Source organism: Platalea leucorodia, assembly GCF_965183815.1.
Source record: "Platalea leucorodia genome assembly, chromosome: 2".
NCBI lineage: Eukaryota > Metazoa > Chordata > Aves > Pelecaniformes > Threskiornithidae > Platalea > Platalea leucorodia.
Window position 1 is genome coordinate 114,884,493 of NC_138824.1, and position 21,280 is coordinate 114,905,772.

Sequence of the window (21,280 nt, forward strand, 5' to 3'; positions counted from 1 at the left end):
AGGACTGCAATCTCTTGCTGAAATGCAGCTGCCCGAAATAAACACTTCGGTGTAACTTGCATTCATTTAACACACTGCAATTGTACTTCATTGGCTTTCTGCCTTGTAAAGCGGGCAGTTAGTCACTTCTGTAAAGGCTTAAATAACTAGAAGGATATAATTAAGTATGCTGCAGCAGAAGGCAGAAATGTTTTATAGATTCATAAGCATGTTAGCCTTTTAAGGATAAGCTCTTAATAAAGAGCAACTGATTTCTCCCCATCTCCCAGGAGAGACAGTTCTCCCCCTAATCCAAGTCCACCAACTTAATCTCTGTGGCGACTCTTCTATGCTATACTTAGAGCAGTACAACTGCTGTGAAATGGCATAAGCCAATGTACTCTGTGCTTTACGCTCCTTTCTCCTCCTAACATTGCAGAAATTTCTTTCAAACATTAAGCTAACTTCATAATTTATCTTTTCTCTCCTGTGCATACAGTTGTGGATCATGGTAGTTAGAATAGCATACATAATTCAGTCATGCAGGTTTGTCTAACTCCAAGTCAACGCCACACTGTCTGGAATGTGACATTAATGGCTCTAATGCTGATGCTGTATACTTCACCTCCTTGCTGTACACTGAAGACAACACAGAAATAAATTGTTTAGAGTGGCTATTCTCCCCTGCCCCCACCAGGTCTTACTCTTACCACCTACGATTTATGTTCCAGAACAATTTTAAAACAAACAAAGCCTAGGAGAGTGGTGGAAGCTACAAGTTTAAGCTACATGAATAAAATTTACTTTTATGCCTTGAATTACATCAAGAAAGGGAAATGGGCTGCTGTAGAAGAATACACAGGTTGTGGGGAACAGCAAATTTAGAGCATATAAGGTAAACAAATTTGTAACATAAAAGGTAAACAAGGCATAGCCATGGTCTTTGACTTCACACTGAACTGTAGCAAAGAGAAATTCAAAACCTCAGTTCCATTTATGCAGGGAGAGAAAACAAAGTTGAGACTCAGCAACAGAAAGCTAATCTCCAGCTTCTAAGGACAGTAGGGGCTAGTGATACACACTAGCATACACTCCATACACAAAACGGAGTGAAATTCTTTCCACTTCACTTCTGCCATGCAGCACATCCTAGCCACTTTCTAGCTCACTTCCAGACAAATCTTTGGGGCTGACAAAAAACAACTGTGATGCTTGCGTGAGATATTACAAAAGCTTATTTAATTCCACAGACTCATTCAACTCCAGAATTGCCATCCTCTGAATCCCAATTATGAGTTGATTTTCAAAAGAAAAATCACATTTCCTCGGTGCTTCCTATGAAGATGTTCTTCTAACAGTAAGAGGTCTTACCTCCTACCGCCTACTATGCAAGTTCCGATGCCCCTAGATACTGGTGTACCAAGGAGTGCCCTTATTTCTTGGCAATGAACTATTTCACATTCAATACGTGCGTTCCCTTTCCTTCAAGCTGTGGCACTTTAACAAAATGAGCCACAGAGCTTGATGATGACATGCGTGGAAGTTCAAAGAGCCAGTTACACTGCTGGGACACACAGAATAGTCCTGGCTCTCTTCAAGTTTTGCAGTCCACAGGAGTTGCAGCAGTGCAGTTGAAAGGACAGAGTAGTGCGTGACTGCAGTCCTTATTTAGAGGGCCATATGCTTTTCTGGGGCTTGTTTGTGTGCTAAATAGAGAAAGAGGATACTGGACAGTGCACTAACTAGGAATATCACATCAAACCAACGATGATAAAAGTTGAACTGGAGCTCTCCCAGGACTTCTGTAATAATAGTGCGATACTCTAGAGGCATACTCATCCGGATCAGGAGCACCGATGACACAAAGTACATACCCTGTAAATTAAAAAAAGAGAAAGTAGTTACTGTTTCACAACTGGCTCTGAGGCTAACATGGGTCAGCATACAAAGATTCTATTGTATGTGCACACACACAAATATGTATGCATGCGTAAGGGTATATAGGCGTGCCCATGATTCTACATACTCACCATTATCTGTGCTAAAAGCAGAACAATAACATTGGAGGACTTGCTGCTGGAAATGGCATAGAAGAACTAGGGGGAAAAAAAAAAAAGCACTGGAAATAAGCAGTCAGAAGTCTGATGTGCCTTAGGACAGCATGAAAGGTACATACCATTCAATACTTTTTCATTTTAAAAAAACAATAAAAAGCATACTTTCTAGAGGGGTGCCTGTACCCTGCTTTCAGAAACCTGCAGTCTTAGTCTTAAACATTAATCTCCCTAAGCCAGTGGCGCTATGTGGTAAAAGTCATATAACAATATATATTGAAGTTTAAGCTTAGGTACCAAAAGCCAGGTCAAGACAATGAGTCACACATCTCTGAGTTAATGCCTTTCCAGTCCTACCAGCAGCTCAAATTAAGCAATCTAAATTCTTTTAATCACCACCTCATCAACTTTACTAATAAGCCCTGGCTACAGCATCATTTTGAACACTTGCTTACATTTAACATCTCATTTAACATCTACATCTCTTCCCAAGAGTAATAACAATAGAGGCTGAGTGCAGAAATATACTGCAGAAAGTATTTTCCCTCCCTTCCTCCCTCTGCAAGTATTTATATTCACATATTTAAAACATAAATGTGTATTGAAAGTTTATACAGTATTTGTCCCATCTAAAGTTAAAGATCTGATAACAGCTTTCCTGGTCCAAAACCACATAAGAGTCCTGGCTCTTACCTTTGTAAGTGTGATTAACAATCCTCTGATAGAGGTAACAATGATTATTCCAACAAGAATAAAGGAAATGTGCTGAGACCAGAATTTCACCTGTATCAACAAGAAGAATACAGTTAAATCTCTAACGCTAACCCCATTTACACCACATTGTATAGCTGCCAATTCTTCAGGGTCTTTGTGTTTCCTAATTGTACAGATATCCATTGTAGACAGGTTTATATAACAGACATTTTCACAAACATATTAGCAATTGTTTACTCCAAACACATGAGAAAATAACATGTAGCTTACACGAACCACAGAGAACCCCGTATTCACAGGGATGTATTAAAAAGTGTAAATGACAGAACACTTGCACAAGCAAACATAATTACTCTGTAGCTAAATGTATCAATCTAAGTTGACTAACATGTTTCCATTTGCCCAAAACAAACAAGCAAGTCACTGCCTCTCTGGCAAGACCACGTTACCATCCCACTATTAAATCAGTGTGAAAGCAAAGTTCATGGTGCATCTTCCCTTCCTCCTCAGTAAGTCAGAAGTCAAAGACACATTCTCAGGGCTCTATCACTCTCTCCCTATCAGAAGTATGATTTTATTTAGATAAGATAGGAATTGCTGAAAACACTGTAAGAATAAACAAAGTCTCACATCAAACTGGATTCCCAGATAATTTACAGTGATCTCAATTCCTCTTGTGACTGGATCAGTCTTCCCCACACGATCAAATACAATATTGATGGTTGCCTGCAAGAGAGAGATGGATTTACATTCAAATAAGAAAACAGAAGCTTACCTCACTGTTACAGGTGAGAGGCATAGCTCTTACTCTGTATCACCAAGGCACCAAGGAAAGGAGCAGGGGGCAGACAGATTGTCTAAGAAGGTGCAAAATGCACACATGTAAGAATTGCTTGTCTAATGCTCTATACAAAAGGGCAGATCCAGAGCTTTATGTCAACCAAGGGCCAGCTGCTTTCAGAATTTCCAGAAGCAGGATTTTAAGGAAACTGGAGCCTTACTTGATGAACTGCATGTATAGCATAATCCATGCAGAGTGTGACATTTGCTTATGTCCATATAAAATGCATTAAAACATTTACATACCATGAAGATTTTCCAGACACAATAGATGGAGAAAAAATAACCCAAAAAATTAAAGTATTTTCCCTGGAAAGTTTTGGAGTACTCTATTCTCTCCTGGAAATATAAAAGGAGGGAGGGGGAACAGAACACAAAAAAACCATATCATTTCCACAGTCACCCACAACACAAAATTTTAATAGAGCACCAATAGTAGCAAACACAGCTTTATACTTCTACACCCCTTAATTCAAATGTTTCTGAACTCAAAAGTTTTAATTCAAAAGTTTCTGAATGGCTTTAGGGACACGGGGCATACTCCAGTATGTATCTGAACCGGAAGGAAACTGCCGTCTAGACCCCAAATTAAAGAAACAGATCCTCACTCCACCAAATCACATTTCAACATTTACCTGCTGAACAGCTTTCAATTTCTTGTAACATACATTCCCTTTCAAAGTACTCTGGCATCCCAACACCCGCCTGGGCAGCTACTTTGCTACATACCTTTGTTGCATGCAAGTCAGCAGTTTCCAGAAAAAGCTGCCGACTCAGCTCTTCTAGGGCATCCACTTCTTGCTGGATAAGGGACAGATCTGGCAAACCAGCATAGTCAAGGCTAGAATAGGTCACAAATTCTTAATTAAAAACAAAATGTTCCCCACCTTCAGCCCAAGGGCCACATCTAATGGTTTGGCCACTTCTTTGATCCAGATCAGGTTTTTGATTCAGTCTTAATGCTCCCTGTTAACGCTGCACCCAAAGAAATCTCAAGGATACATATATTGCACACTGCTCCATTTTAAGAATGTAGGCAGTACGCAGTATTTAGGCAGTCATGCAACAAGCTCTTTATTCCTCTGCTTGGGGAACACATAGCAGAATAGAACCAGAGCTCTCAAAGACTGCTGCTCTTTGATCAGTGTCCCTTGTCACTGAAGTGCATCATCATACGTCACTCTCACACCATCTTCATAAACAAAACTGCTGAGTAACTGCTCCAAGAAATTCGTGATTATTATGAAGAGTCTAGTCAAATAGCCAAAGTTTGATTTTAACAGCTAGTGGGAAAAGAGAGGAAGAAGAGTCTTCAGCCTTAAATATGCAAACTGCACACTTTAGGTGGTCTGGCAGAAACTGTTGGTAGGCAACTGTAAGTTAGAGAAATACAGACCCTTGTATTCCCAGCAGATTCCTTCTACCCCTTTCGCATGGGCAGAACAACTTCTGTTCACCTGTCCCTATCCACCTTTTTGTCACACTGGTATAGCACCAGTGCCCAGCCTATATCATGAGAACAACTTACTTGGTCAACAAGTTGCTTTCTGCCCTTCTTTTTCTCACGGCTTTCGAACATGGCCAGAAAGCCAACTATAGGCTAGGTAAATTGTCACAGCACCTCAGCCAACCCCGTTTCTTTTGCTCAAGTACATCACAGGTTCTCCATCCTGGAAGAGCATATTTCAAGTTATGAGAAAAATATGCATGCAGGTCAGTCATATGAGCAGAGGACACATCAGAATAGAAAGCTGCTTCCCACGTCAGTGATGTGATGGGGTAGATATCTGCAATGTGACACCATAAGTGTGCACGTCTGTCCAGTGACCTGCTGTACACCTCAACCACGGTGATGCAACAGCGTATTTATAGGGCACGGCAGCAGCATACAACTCCCACTGTGTCACAGTAAAACTATGTGTCCAAGCCCTGGGCAAGAGGTGAGACAGTACAGTGGTAGAGAACAAACTTCCCAGGAGACATTAAGCCTTTTGCTCAGGCTACTGAAATGTGCTGAAACACAAATGTTTTGTAACTGGCCCAACTAACACTCTTCCTTTCAAAACAGAAGAAGGCTGGAGCCACCTCCCGAGGCAGGTGCCAGCATGCAGATGAAGGATACTTTCACTGCCTGCAACAGATGTTGTAACACTTTTTATCATTCCCCAGAAGCCAGTGGGTTTGTTATGCACTTCTCCTCTCTGGAACATTGTTCTATGAGCCACTGCTATCCTGCAAGAACAGAAAACACAAGTCCTTAGGAATAAAGTATTTTTATAAAAAATCAAAACAAAAAAAAACCCCAAAACTCAAAACCAGTTCCTTAGAAGACACTGTTAAACTAAATTCACTGCAAACAGATGCCCCCTTTTTTTCCCCCCCTAAGCACCAATCTTGCTTCATAACATTATCTTGATTAGCTCTGGAGTAGAGCCCAGATCTAATCAAGCGAGATTCAATGAGACACTTCCCAAGACTTCCATTCAGGATCCTGCTTCAATCCTTAAAGGGATTTAAACCCAATTAAAAATAAAAATTCAAACAGATTTCTCAGTCACATGATTATTCGCTTCCCTTTCCTCAAACACATGATTGTGCTATCTCAGACTCAGAAATCGGAAGACTTCTTGTGCTCCTCTCCCCTCGAACACCTCTTCTTTATCACTGCACATCCGCCTCCTCCACAGAACTGTGAGCGCTGGATGGTATGCAGCAGCACTCTCTGATATGTTGTCACTCACTACTGGGCTGCATGACAAGCTGTTATGAAGCAGAAACACATAAATCCATTATTGGACTGAACCACTGGACGCTTCAGGCGACCTGAACGTGACTCCTAAAGCTAATTCCAACACTACAGCAGCAGCTGCATATTGTCCCTCACACTCCCATGTGCACTGCAGCATAATCCCCACGAGCAGTGCTGGCTCCTGGCCTCATTCCCTCACATTTCTCCTCATTGAAATTTGTGAGCCAGTTATCCACTCCTAAGCTGAAAACTATTCATAGGATTGTCAAGGCGATCCATGATTCAACAGCGTGTAGCCCCTTTCTTGTAGCTGCAGCCCGTATTGCTACATTTGGCACTAAGCCCTCTTGAAGGTTGTTGATAAGCAGTGTAATAAGAAAAAAAAAAAATTGCTCCTCCTTCACATCCAGCAAAAGAAACACCCTTGGGGCACCCAACATAACACAGATAAAAGCACATATGGCCACAGACTACAAATAACAGAGATCTTAGGACGATTCAATTCATCCTGATAGCTGCCAAATACAAGAATTGCATTTTTAATCCTTGCTTTCTTCCCAGTACCCGACTCACACATTCCATCCAAAACGATCCACGGCATTGCAGCAAAAATGCAGCTATGTCAAGGTGAAGCACAAGGCTATACGTATACAAAGGCAAATCTTTTCTTTTGAGAGGTGACAGGGATCTCTGTACCTACACAGTAGTTAGCAGTTCTGAAGACCTCATAGAAAGGATCCACAGGCAAAAACCACACACTTTGCCTGTGCAGGTATGCGATAAATCTATGTCAGATTGGCTGATTTGACTCTAACATCAAGCAAAATGAAGCAATGGTGTCACAGAATCTAGGCATTTCAAGCCTGAGGCTTAGTTATGTCATGCCTGCAAGGATGAGTATAAAGAACCTGCCAAGCTTAGAGGCGAGTTTCCGTAAGGCTTTACTTGATTACACTCAGGAAGAAGAGAACAATAATTCCTGTGCAAAAAGCATCAGGGAAAACAACTTTCAATGACTATCTCCTACTGACAAGGAAGCCAGTATGAATAAGGGTTGGTATGGGAAGAAATGTCAAGATCAGCAAAGAAAACAAAAAAGCTTTATGTTCTATTGCCTTATAACGGTTGTGTGCATTGAGAAGTTATGATTTATGAGTACTACTGAAAAGGTGGCCAGCAAGTAACTGGCAGTTTATGGAACTATAGCGTTTACCCTACACTGTAAAATACTCCTATTCCTGCTTGTTCTGCCAAATGATTTGGATTGCATTTGAACTGATAAAAATCTAACTTTTTAAGCTCTGCTTTATATGAGCAAATATTCCAATTATGCAAGCCATTGCTCCCTGTCAAAGCAAAAAGAGAACTAAATCTACAGAACTCAAGCTTCTGCTGTTTCTTGCACATTTCTGAGACTACATAGTTTTGGGGGTTTTTCTGTTTTGGTTTTTTTTTTTGTTTTTTTTTTTTTTTAAACACAAATACATGAACTTCAGTATAATTCCCAAGCAATTAACACACTTTATGTAGCTCTTCATAATGGTTAGAAAGTTGCTACATTCAGAAGATTTCATGGCCATAGGAAGGCAAGAAAGTGCTAGTCATTTACAACTCCCAGACATCCTTCCTTTTACCCCAACATCACCCTCCTTGGACCAGAGGTCCAAAAATGCTGTACAAAACAAAAGAGCACAGAGTCAGAAGCAGCACTATACAATATATTTTAACTCCAAAGCCTGAATTTTAGTATACTCTTAGTCAATTAAATCAATTAAACCTGAGTAATTAAATTTTCTCACTACTTACCACCTCACACATGACCACAAATACTTAGTTAACATTTGTTCACCACTTAACATTTTCAAAGGGGAAGAAAAAAGGTTATGCTTTAACTACACTTTCATATGCTAACACTGATCAGCAGATACACACGCTGGTGACTAATTCAGCAAGGTCAGACTACCTAAAAGCTCCCTTGTCATACATTAAAAGGTTCCATTAAAACGTTAGTGCGCCAAAAGTAAAGTTTGAGGGACTGCTGTGAGAATTCAGTGTCAGACAGTCAGACCTTTGAAGTGACTACGGTATATTTATTCCACACAACTAGTAAGGCACGTAATATGTAATTTATAACAGCACACAAAAATCTTTTCAGTGTAAATAAAATTATATTGTTTCCAAAAGTAGCTTTTTCACTTGGGGTACATGGAATAAGCTAAACCAACACAAGCAGAGTTCTGATGGCACGCTTGTGCACTACACCACGTTCACATTAGCAATGTTTTGCAATTCTACAAAATTTACCTAATGTAAACCTTGCCATTTGCAAGAACATAGCTGTGTCCACACCAGCACGCTAGCCTGCTTCAGCTTGATCAGGAAACACCAGATCCACAGAGCAGGAGAGCACTCAATATGTATGAACCAGCTGCTGTACTGAAACCACCAGAAAGAGAGCCAGCTGTAGGGGCTTAAGTAATTTCAAGAACCATCTTATACCATACTGAAAATACTTGAAATAAACCATTTCATACTACTGCTGCCTTCTCACCTTTTTTTCTTGCTAACAATCATGTCCATAGTCTGAAGGAGTCGTCGTTCCAAAGCCAGAATATCTGCATCTGTCACATTCCTGCAAAATGACAACACCCAATTAGGCCTGCTATCCCATTTCAGAGGAAATATGCACATGTCTATGAAACAAAGAAGAGAGAAGCCAAGTAGAATACGCTTCAGCAATGGGAATCGTTCTAGCATGTAGACATGGCAATAGCTAGATTCAGAAAAAAAGTTATGAAAAAACTTAAATCAATGCCACAGGAAAAGCAGAAGAATAAGCTCAAAAAGGTGGGCAAAATATTTCACAAGGCTGCAGTTACCTGAGAAAGTAGGACATGTAAGTGTACGGACAGTTGACAGCCCCAAATCCTGACAGCAAAGCCATGAGTGTCACCCCAATCACACCCACACGGCTGATGAGCTGTTCTATAGACAGGATTCCTGAGAGGAAAAACACAGCGTTAGTAACCTTGCTCTCTTCACTCTGCTCCCCACTTGGTGCCTTCACAACACAACACACATACAGAGCTGGTTAATGAATCGGACTGCCCTCCCACTGCAATGACCAGAGGTAATACAAAGTACACACAGGGACTAAGAAAAGGAAGAGGTAGAAAGTCTCCCTCAGAAAGCATGTTACCATGCTTAAAAACAAGGATGGGAAACTAGATATGAAGAAGCCTAAGACAGATCTGGAGAGGACTAACAGTCAACATTTTGTTTCTAAATTAATAAAACATTAGTGATTGCACTTTGCTAAGGTGGGAACACAGATCATCTACCAGACCCTATAAAGGAGGCATCTTCCACAAAGCCACTTCTGCAATAACCAGGATTAGAGTTACCGAACCAGTTAGTCTTGGCAAGCTGGCCCAAAATTATCTGGACCGTAGAGAGGAAGCCCTATACTGTGAATTGTCATGAGAAGTGACCCCTCCAGATCAGACGCAATTTGTGCTTGTAGGACAGTGGAGTTACAACAGCATGGGAAGCTTATGCTGCTCCTGGCTGTTCAGTATTCATCTTGTGGACACACACACTTTGTTGAGGTGACCACCACCAAGGGATTCCACCTGAGCACCAAATGGACTCTAAAACACATATGCACGTAATACGACCTGAGCATCAAGCCTGTGCTGTAACCAACACCAAGCACTGAAGTTGCATTTATTCTTCTCAGCCATTAAACACAGACCTCAACCTGTCTTCTCAGGATACAGTGCCATGTGCTACTAAACATCACTCACTTTTTAGGGAGCTAGTTACAGAGCAGCTGCCACACACAGCACATTTGGAGCTCAAATGATTGCAAAGCTGAGATGGCCAAGAGCCAAGCCACATTTCATGCTTCAGAGAAGGGGAATAAATGATGAAAACAAGGCAAAGAGACTTCACAAAGGGAGACCGAGACACCCAGTCATGTGCAGCTGCATAGAGATTTACACCAGCTACAGAATGTGCTACAATACGCTGGCCTTTTGCCCCACACCCTGTCAGACAGCAGCAGTTAAAACAGAGGTGCCTTCAAAATGACATGACATTCCACTGGTTAAAGCGATGCTCCCCCGTAACACTCATAGCAACTCTACTCTTGAGATCAGGTCAGATAAAATGAATGTTTCATCAACTCAGATAAAGATAAGAGCTTTATTAGAATACTAGTATGTAACTGAATAAAGCATAACCTTCCTTCTACTACAAGCTCCCAAACTCAGGTATTTTAAACAAACTGCAGACCAACCCGGGCTCCTGACTCGGAGCCCTGACTGACGGTGCATTTCCCGGCTGCAGCACGCTGCCATCACCATCCCCAGGCAAGGCACCCCCTGACGCAGGATGCCAGTGCCAGTACTCGAAAGGGCCCCGCTAGCCAGCACAATTCCCCAGCTGCAGCACAGCACCGTACATGCAGGCGAGCAGCGTGAGGCACACTGAGAAAGGCACTACGGGTAACGTACTGCAGTGTGAGGGCCTCGTTAAGCATGGCCTCCTGTCAGGTGTCCCTCCACAACAGGATTCTCCTACCTGCCTGAACTGGGCCACCGCCACACAGCAAAGCCCTGCAGCAGCCTTCTCAGTACATGCAGGACAGCAGCACCCTGGCAGTACAGCAGGGAAAAAAAGCCTAGAATCCTTTGCTCTAAAGGCACTGTGCAACTGTTAAGTGGAGGTACCATCCTGTAAAGCAGAAACTAAAAACAGAAGACACCCCACTACCAGTTCTGGAAATCTGCAGTTGTTATGCAGCTTCACAGAACGTTTTCAGTGATCTGAAGAGGATTACCTAAACCCGATGGCAAAGTTCCCATTGGGTTATTATATTCTGCCAACTCAAGCACCTTCTGCAACTCAAAGTGGATACATGTTTTTCTTGGCAATGAAACGCTGGGCAGAGGGATCTGCACTATATACTAGCTGTTGCATTTCAGCGGCAAATGACACAATTACAAAACAGATACACACTTTCTCTTAGGAAAGTTTTAGGATCACAGATGAAAGGTCGAGCAGACCCTACAGCAGTTGGTATCCTTCAATTTTTCTCTTACAGATCAGTACAGAGTAAAGTAGCCTGCTAGAGATCAGAAAGATTAAGCTGACCATTATCTACACAGACATATTCACCAATTTGAGTGAAACTGACTGAATTTCACCTGTTGAGAACAATATACAAACAATTTTCAGGTGCAGGGCATAAGGGCAACATAAGTTACACAGGAAACCCAGGTGACAAACAGCCTGCTTCTACAGTGTTATAATCCTTCGGCACATTTAGGTGCCTGAAGGATTCAGTACAGTTAGGCACATGCTAACAAGCTCTGTGGGACCAAAACTAGGCCAAGACCACACAGTATCTCCACACTATAAATACTCTTGGTTCCATGACTGCAACACAGAGATACTCAAGCTATTCTGCACATAAATAGCTCTGGCATCCAGCAGGACTTTCCAAGTCACATTCTAGTACCATACAACTGTATTGCCTCTGGGCTCAGGCAGTGTACAAAGCTGTACCGAACCTACCATGCACTGCCAGACGTGTTGCTGGATACAGTCTATATAGCTCTGGTATTTAGGCACCCCGCCATGTTTTGTCAACTGGACAGCCACCTATGCTGAAGTGATCTGATTTCAGTCACAAGAAACAATAACCTGACTGAAAAAAGTCAGATGAAGGATTGGTTGTCGATTATCTCTTAAATAAATTAGCTTTAGTCTCCACAAGAAAAGAAACAAGTGAATAAAAATTGTGATCAACTTTTTGTGGAGTTTCTGTGTCCTCAAAAAGTACACTGAGTTCTTACATACCCTAGGTTCAGTTAGGACTCGTTCTCTTCCATAAAGTTCTCCTGTGGTACTGGAAGAAAACTAATGCAAATAATTCAGATGTATCCACCCATTTCTGTCAGTCTGACAACCTTCAGATTGCAGATTTCAAAGCCGAGCAGACCCTCAGTGGCAAGAACTACTTGCTACAGTCCCAGCTGTAGAGCTGAGACAACATAATAACTCCAAGATAAAAGTCAGATAATAAAGCCTATTTTCAGGAGGGAAGGAATAAGCAAGAATACAAAACTCACCATGTTTTGGGCTGAGGATAGGAAATGGATCCCCCAACTTCCAGAAGAAATACATGAATGTCAACCACAGAACACATGCAAAAAGCAGTTTCCGTCTGTGCACTAACGGAGAGGAAAAAAACACCAGTATTTTAAAGATGTTCTTCCTTTAGGGCTTTTTCTAGCTTTTTTTTTTTTTTACATTGGTCCAAAGGCTGCTTTGAGCACAGGTGGCCAAAACAGGTGTCAACTGACAGAGCTACAGCTAGCAGTATGCACCCCTTCACTTCCTACAGAACGACCTATTTGAGACACCACCATTTCTAAGAGCTAATGCAGCAACACACCACTTTGGCTTTTCCCTACAGATGTATGAAGAGGGCTGCAATATGAAGAGGGGATCACTTAGTTGCATCTTTCTTGTGTGACCCTGAACATGAAACTTCATGCCAACACTACACATTTAATACTCCCAACCTACATGCCCAAATTTAATACAAGAGGGTGATGAATATCAACAGCTCAAGGGTAAATGTCCATTAGCGCATGGAAAAGGCCTCATCCAGAGAGCAGTGAGCAAAAAAAGCAGAAGTAATTTATTGATCTTTTCTGCCTCTCCCTCAACAGTAATTCATTGAGCTTCTCTGCCTCATTTCTTTTACCCCCTAGCAGAACAACACCGCCTTGCCATGGGTTCCAGGGTTTGGCTGCAAGCTTAAAATTGTAAAGGAACAAATTCCAGTAACATTAATCTAAAGTGCTCAACTTTGTCAAAATCCATAAAGAAAAGCTACGTTAGTCGGGGTCACATGAAGTATCTCCTAACTGCTCAATAAACAGTTCATGCTAAAGCATTAAGTTCCAAAGAGAGGTTACCTAGCCAGAAGAAAGCCAGAGGAAGGAGGGAGCTATGGGGATAGTGACCAACACATCTCTCTCTGTCTCAAAGAAGTTATTTCTCATTTGCATGCATAGTCTCAAGTTAGCAGCCCCACTGCCATAAACCAAGTACTCACATAATCTGATATTGCTCACAACAAAGTAACCGATGTAGAAGGGTACCATGAAGACCAGGATGAGCAAAATGACACACAGGTTCAGCTTCCAGTGAAAATACCGAGAGCTAAAATAAAGCCAAAATACTGATTAGCACGCTATCATAATACAACAAATTTCTCAAAGACAATCACATGTCAATGCAATCCTTTCAACTACGTCAAACATTGAATATTGGCCTAGCATATAGAATATTCTGGATTTTGTTTGTTGTTTGGCGGGGGGGGGGGGGTGTTTGTTTTGGGTTTTTGTTTTGGTTTGTTTTTAATACAGAGCTCAGGAATGTGTATTTCAAAATTAACAACTATCCAGAAAAACACATTGAGCTATTTTATCAAATACTGAATTTTCTACAGTGACTAATGCCAGTTGCAGCATCATTCATTTGATTTCCTGCTCATCTAGTTGAACAGTAAATCAAAACTAAGTATAAGCAGTAATTTTGTAATGAGTGGCTCAGTCAAAAAAGGGCTAATTCATAAGATTAGAAATATTTAATGTCCATAATGCTACATGTTTCATTTCAAAGTGAGTTGCCTCATGTGCAAGACACTGCAAAGCAAGAATTTAAAAATACACATATATATCAAAATGATCAATACTCCTCTGACCAAAGCAGATCAGTCAAATGCAGATGAGATTCATCTTGGCTGAACTGACTTTTCACTTAGCTTGAATAGAAAAATACATGTCCTGTTCCCAGTAGTAACACATATCCTCTTTATGCCCCAGGGAAGGAGAAATTATGAGGATCCTTGTCACTTTTTCCTAGCTAATTCAGAGGCAAACATTTTCATCTATATTGATGTCCAGCCCTTATTGAAGCTTATAAAAGCATTCTCCTCAGTGATCTCTCTGGCTGCAAGCTCTACAGATTAATAACATACAGTCAGAACTAGCATTACCTTTTATCAGTTTTGAACTTCTTGCCTTTCAACTCCTTTGACTGCTCTCTTATACTAGTATGATGAGAGAGAATAAATAGGAAACCCAGCTAGCCTCTACGTGTTACTGTTCTACCTTCTCTCTCCTGCTGACTTCTGAAGTAGATAGTTTTTAACACCCCCTTTATGTAGAAGTCCTCACCCTATGTCAAGGGAGGATGCGCTTTTGATTCACAAATACCCTATTATTACAGAAGTAGTTTTCACTCCATAATTAGCTTCACACCTTATTCGCTGCTCTGACCACCACAGAAAAACTACTGCTTATAGTTTCTACAGTCCTTAACATCTGAAAAGTGCTCTTCAGCATGATCTGAAGCTTCACAATACTCCCATAAAAGAAACCATTTCTTTTAACTTCACAAATGGAGAAAGTCAAAGACTAAAGCCTTGCCCTAAGGACCTAGACCACACTAATAGCAACTGCATGGAAAATCAGGAACTTATGGCTTCTAGTCTCATGTTCTGTCAAAAAACCAAATCCTGCTGCTCAAACATCTTTGCTGAGCTGTTGACAATTTTCTCACATAATTTCCCCAACCCAAGACTGATCCATTCATTTAGAAGTTGGACTGAAGCTGCTGAACACAAGGCAGGCTAGTCCTTGAGTGAGCTCCCAGACTCACCTGCTGTTCAGGACCCCCAAAATCTCAAAGATGATGAGTTCAAACATGGTACAAGAGAAGGCAAAAGTCACAGAGAAGATCACCTGGACCACATACTGTCGCACCTGCAATAGAGAAAACAAGCCAGAGACATCAGGCATTTCCATTCCCAGAATGGCATCCTGGTATCCCTCAGGTAACGAAAAACAAATCACAAGGTACACAACTGGGTCTCTTGCTTCAAGGCACCTTGCCCTTTATGTAAATGGGAAGAAACCAACAGCCTGTTAGGAATAGAGGGCAAACTCATAAGTTGCTCAGGACTACGCTGATTGCAGCTATCAGCACTTTTAACGGAGATGCCTACACAGAAGGGGTGTCAAGCACGCAATGCTCTATGTCAACTTGACTAATGACGGACCCTTGCTAACAGAGCTCTTTGGTCTTAACCTTAGATTTAAAAATAAGATCCATATCAGAAAAGCTTTTTGGGTCTGAATTTGGCTCGCACTTAAGCCATCTCTGACCTAGACTATATTCCCTCATACCCCTCTAGGGATATGAGAATGTGACAGTTTTCTCTCATCCAGTCCTCACAAACAATTCAGCCACAATGAACACACTTCACTGAGTTTAAAGTTAACCACTGAATTTCATTTTGTCTCAAATATTTTACAATTACATAAGGCAGGCTTACTGAAGCAAAAGGCAAAATAGTTTCCTATTACCCCTGCACCTCCTCCACTTTTTTTTTTTTTTCCATTTATTTAGCAGTAGCCAATATGGCAACTTTCACTGGCCCCACGAAAACCCATTTCCTCAGATATCTAGGAGTCTTTCAAACAGAAGCACAAGAGGAAATGAAAAAGAAAGTAACTGTAAAGCCAATTAAAAATAAGATAAGAGGGCTTAAAGAAAGGAAGAAGGCCAGGTGCAGTTTTTAAAATATTTCTATAACTGGGAGTAATTTTTAAGATGTAGAATTGTAATGAAAGGCCCCTTCTCACCTCATAATCCTTGAAGAGCTTACGCATGAAGAACAGCCACCCAAATCCAAAGAACAGCACCTGCAGAAGAGATAAAGCACTTAACATTTGTATCCAGCAACTTGCAAAATACAGAGCTGCTTCACTACTGACCGTTGATGAAAGAAATGGAAGGAAAAAAGCTGGGCCAAAGTACCCAAGATCCACAAAAGATTAAAACTTGTCACAGTACCATGGAAAGAAGAGTATTGTAAATATTCAACTGTAGCAGACACTGAAGGCTATGACTTTATGGAAGATCCACTCAAGACAGCCCATTTCTGTATTCCCAAGTTCTCAGCATTCCTCAGCTGTTTCTTGTTTTCACTTGTCTAATCTACAGAAGTAGAGCTTACAGTTTTTACAGAAAACACAGTAACAGAGGCAAAGTAAACACTCGAATGTCCACAACATACGAAGCTAGGGATGAGCAAATTTTATAAAAATATCTGCTGTTTCTTTAAGATTAGAAGTGCATTTAATTTTTATGGAGAGGTGTTAACACTAAATCTGGTTATACTCTGACACAATGTGAGAGTAAGGTGTTAAAAGCATCTCTAAAATAATGAAAAGGCAGTGTTGAACGCCTCAAACCACAATCTGGAGTTGCAGGAAAGCCGCATCAAAAAAGTAGGTGAAGCAGGACAAGCCAATAATGCCTTGCATTTCAATGGTTCTCAGAGCTCTTTATAAAATTAGTTAGGTTTCAACACACACCTGAGTGTGTGATTGGTAACAGCTAGCAAAACTTGTTTGAGGAGGACTTCAGACTTTAATTGATAGCAAAATGAAGAAGGTAAGATATTCCACAAGCCTCCTATCTACAGGTCATAAGTCAAAGAAGTATGATAAGCAAGTGATACTTACATAAAGTAATTCCACATTTAACAGTGTAAAGGAGGAAAAAGGTAGAGACAAACTCTTCAAAAAGAAATATGTAAAGTAAAAGAAAGAGATGAGGAGATAATCAAGTACAACAATAACAGAGGAAGTTATATACGAAGATTAGATTTCCCTTGTGCTAGGGACTATACAAAAGCATAGAAAGACATTATCTTAAGAGTTCACACTCTAAAACAGTGCAGATGAATGCAACACATTAAGTCAGAAAATTCTTGAGTGTTTGACAATTACATGCAGCAATTTAAATATCTACTGGATACTTTTGAAGATGATGGGACGATGCAAAGCTGCCATCACAAATGAAAGAAAATCAATTAGATAAGTTAGATCTTGGAATGCAAAGCAAATGATAGGGGCAAAAAATCAAAGCATTTATCAAGTAGGAGGACGTTGTAGCTCTAATGGCCAAAAACTGTCCTGAAAACTGTCAGGAAAACTACAAAGTTGTGCATGAAAGTCTATATAAGATAACCAACTGCTGTTGAGAGGAGAAAGGTCCTCTTTCCTCAGCTCATCCCTCCTCATTACAGAACAAAAATTTCACACCAGCTCAGAAGCATATCAGATCCCTCTGTGATCCAGTTATTATTTAAACCAAATACTGGAGAGAGCACAAATAAGGGAGTATAACTGTGCAGCAAAGCGGAAGAGGGAGCAGAACCTTCGCCTTTTGGCAGAAGCAAAAAGTTGGACCATCTCAGTTGCCAGAGAGGAAGAACGGGCATTCAGATGCTTACTGAGGAGGGAGCAGGATAGCAAGGAGGAGAGGAAGGTCAAAGAGAACACAATGACAAGATAAATTACTAGCAAAGGAAGTTAAAGAAGAAGGAGGGGGTGTTTCCTCCCACAAAACAATAAAACAGTTTCAGGTATGTTAAGATCACAACCTGCTTCACAATGATAAATGTAGGATGACATGAAAAAGTTTAAAGGGCTCCTAGGTGAATTCAGCTGGTGTAAAACAAAGCCTAGTTTAAAGATGACTTTGATGGCAGCAGAAAGAAAAAGCTGCAGGAAGCGCTGAATCACAGATGGATCAATGGAGACGGAAGCATTTAAGATAAAATAGTGGCATCTTTTTTAGGAGTCCTTAAAAAAGAAAATGAAAAATCATGAAAAATCTTCAAAAGCTGTAAATGAGCAACCTCCTTGGTAGCAAACCAGGGGTAGAAGACACAAACGATTAGCCTTCTTGAAGAGTATCATAAACAAAATAAGTACCACACAGAGAACAGAAGAATGAACTTTCCTGCCTGTTCCAGCAAAGAAAAGTTAAGTTTATAGAGGGGATGCAGCGTTACAAGAAAAGCTCCATTCCCTACAACCTTACTTACGGAACCTTTTTATGCATTACACGCTGACTTAACAATTCCACGAGAGCAACGGTCATCATGACACATAAGGGAGCGGCCTAAAGATGCATACACCTTTTCTTCTCCTGCAACAGGGGTTAGGCGACAGAAAAGGGCGGGCAGCCATAACGAGACGACCTAGCAGCCCAACACCCCTAAACTTGCAGCGACGAGGTTTGGGGTTTTATTTGGTTTTTCCACCTTGCTGCTGAGCAGCGGGCGGTGAACGCGTTCAGGCGCGGGGTCGCTCCCTGCGCTCAGCAGCCGAGGCCACGGGGGCCCGGGCAGCGGGGCGAGCACGGCGGGCAGCGGGGCGAGCAGGGCCGGGCCGCTGCCCCCGACCCCGCGGCTCCGCACGCCCCGCGCGCCGGGAGGCTGCGCACGCGCGCCCGCAGGCACCGCCCTCACGCACTCCCAACGGCCGCTTCCTGAGGGGCGGCGGCGAGGGGGCCAGCCGCGGCGAGAGTCACCTCGGCCCGCTCACGCCTCCAGGGCGGGGGGCCGCGCCGCGCCGCGCAGCAGCGGGGTACCTGGGAGGTGACCATGATGCTGGAGTCGATGAGGAAGCTCATGGCAGCCACCGGCGCCGCCGCCGCCCGCCCCACTTCCGGCCCCGCGGTCGCGCCGGCGCTGCACTGCGCAGGCGCCCGCCTCCGCCCGGCTGCCCCGCCCCCGGCGGGGAGGGGCCGGGCGGGAAAATAAGCCCCGCCCCGCGGTGGGCGGGGCTGGCGGTGCTCCTCTCCTGCCGCCTCGCCGGCGGTGGGGCCGGGGCCTCCCCACGGCGGGGGAAACGCGGGTGGGCCGAGGGGCGGGGTATGCTGCCGCGGACCGCCTGCGAGTGGCAGCCCGAATCTGCCATTTTACCACGGCTTTGACTCCAGTGCAAGAGCTGGGCAGCAGCGGAGCGCGGCACGCCCTGACGGCGCCAGGCCCGGCTTGCCAGCTGAGGGGAGGCCGATCTCCCACATGGGGCCCTTTCCATCCTCCCTCTGGGCCGAGGCAGAACCGGGCTGGGGGTGCCTGCCGCGCCTTGCCGTTATAATGTATCAAGGAACGGCGCCAGAAGGGAAATAAAAGTTCAAACAGGGAATTTCCTTGATGCGTATCGGTGTTAGAGCCAATCCTTCATGTCGAAGTCATGTCCCCACTTGAACTTAATGGCATCTGTGTCTTGTTTTTCCTCCTCTTAAAAACACACCTCACCGTTGCCACTCCAAACTCTCTGTATTTGCAATAATAAATCATACAGGAAGAGAAAGAATCAGGTGGGGGCAGTCGGGAGTTTAACAAAGCGCGGAGCCCCGGCTGATTGGAAATCGGGAACCTTTATTCATTACAACTCATTTCACTAGGAAAGCGGAGCTACGTTTGGTTGTGCCGAGTCACCAGATTAGTCCCACAGTCTTTGTTTGGCTTTCTGTCTTGCTGTCAGTCGTCTTGGTTTGAAATTTGTCTCCTTGTCTACAGCATTGCAAAGAGAAAAAAACATTCAGCTTTCACGGGGAAATGAACTGAGGGAGCAGATTATTGTATCTGATCTGAGGCCTCTTTTTTTACGGCATTTGGTATTGCTGCCAATTAATGCAGAGCTGAGATCTGAGCTTCCCTGTTCTTCCTTTCTGCATCTGCTACTTAGAAACTGATCTTTCCTAAAGTGATGAGATTCCTGAGTTCAGAGGGATTTATGGTTGTTTTGTTCTGTAGTGGTAGGTTGTGGGGCAAGGTTAGTTGTTGGTTGTTCTTTAAAGACAGAAGTTAAACGGAAATCCTTTAAAAATAAATTATACAAAGCTGAATTCTGCTCTTGTTTACACCTTGGCAACTCTGCTTGCTTCAACACAAGGTTAAAAAACAAGGCAGAGTTTGGTCATAGGTCTTTAAACTTTCTACTTTGCATGTGCTTATAAATAGGTTTGAAACATGCCTCTACTTAGGTGTAAATTACTGATCCCTGAGCCTTGGGAGAAACATACAGGGAAGAAGATAATTCCCACTGGAAAAACTCAGATCCACCCCCCCAGCCCCAGGACTCCTCCCTCAGGGAAGGCAAAAAGTGTGAAAAATAAATGGGAAATTTATTCTGTCTTGTTCCTCCTTCGATAGCCGCTGATGGGCATGTGTGGGGAGAAGGGTCCATGGCACTTCACAGACACAAAGGCAACTTCCCAGTTGTGAGAGGCTGATAGTTTCATTAAACAGAACATAGGTGGAGATGGCCAGAGAGGAGAGGCAGCGCACGAGGAAGAGGGGCTGGTCAGTACCTTGGCAGGTTTCCACTCAGTTCCATATTTTATTCTTCCGCACATTAAATGTGTGAATATAGCTATTTTATGTTGAGTTTATAGAGGGAACTAAAGTCAAAGCTTTCAAGTAGAGCGGAAAGGTGGAGCATATTGAATTAAAACAGTTTGTTGGCCAAGAGTATACTTAGAGATAGCACAGGTTTCCAGAAGGTGCTACAGGGCATATTCATGACAAATAGGCTCAGCTGGCAGCCGGCCATCCATTTTCTTTTCTCTTCTCTCCAGAGGTTTTCATAAACAAGACCTCTGAAGCTGGGAGTAATCCGACATCATTCTGATTCTGAATTTCTTTTGAATTTATTTGTGGTGAGTTCAGGAGGAGGATGTTCGCTGGCAATAGATTAATTCCTTTATGGGAATGTCTATGACTTTTCTTCGAGCTAACATATATGTATTGAGAAACTTACCTGAACATTTTTGTCCCAGTAATTCTTCATATACTTAGGTAGAAGGATTGGGGAAAAAAGCTTTGCCAGTGGTAGTTCTGGTTCTCAATTCTATCAGGTAAATAGAGGAACCAGCGCATAAAAGTTAAATTATTTTGAAGTTGCTAACCTTCTTAAAATCCAGAAATACCAGATTTGGTAATGGGATGGGTTTAATTCGTGTCTCAGCTTGGCTTGCCTTACCCTTACAAAGA

The 21,280-nt window shown here is 42.5% G+C and overlaps 2 protein-coding genes across 3 annotated transcripts in view; both read right to left on the reverse strand.

Annotated features, from left to right (window-relative positions):
• Positions 1–1,356, reverse strand: part of CD160 (CD160 molecule) — a gene marked incomplete at its 3' end in the record, with an annotated part of 40,078 nt that extends 38,722 nt beyond the window's left edge. The window contains exon 1 of the mRNA XM_082336513.1: positions 1,351–1,356. The remainder of the gene's footprint in view (positions 1–1,350) is intronic.
• On the reverse strand, positions 66–18,949 carry GPR89A (G protein-coupled receptor 89A). 2 transcript variants are annotated; one of them, XM_082303800.1, is made up of 14 exons: positions 18,868–18,949; positions 16,065–16,124; positions 15,079–15,182; positions 13,469–13,575; positions 12,474–12,575; positions 9,216–9,336; positions 8,888–8,968; positions 5,710–5,819; positions 4,317–4,405; positions 3,834–3,926; positions 3,378–3,473; positions 2,727–2,816; positions 2,010–2,075; positions 66–1,854 (listed from the first exon to the last, which is right to left on the reverse strand). In XM_082303800.1, the coding sequence occupies exons 1-14, from the start codon at positions 18,907–18,909 to the stop codon at positions 1,648–1,650; spliced, it is 1,368 nt and encodes a 455-aa protein (XP_082159926.1). In that variant the 5' UTR covers positions 18,910–18,949; the 3' UTR covers positions 66–1,647. The 2 variants fall into 2 exon arrangements, with proteins under 2 accessions (XP_082159926.1, XP_082159927.1); XM_082303801.1 differs by lacking the exon at positions 5,710–5,819 and having other exon boundaries at positions 4,317–4,428.
• Positions 18,950–21,280: the final 2,331 nt, after the last annotated feature.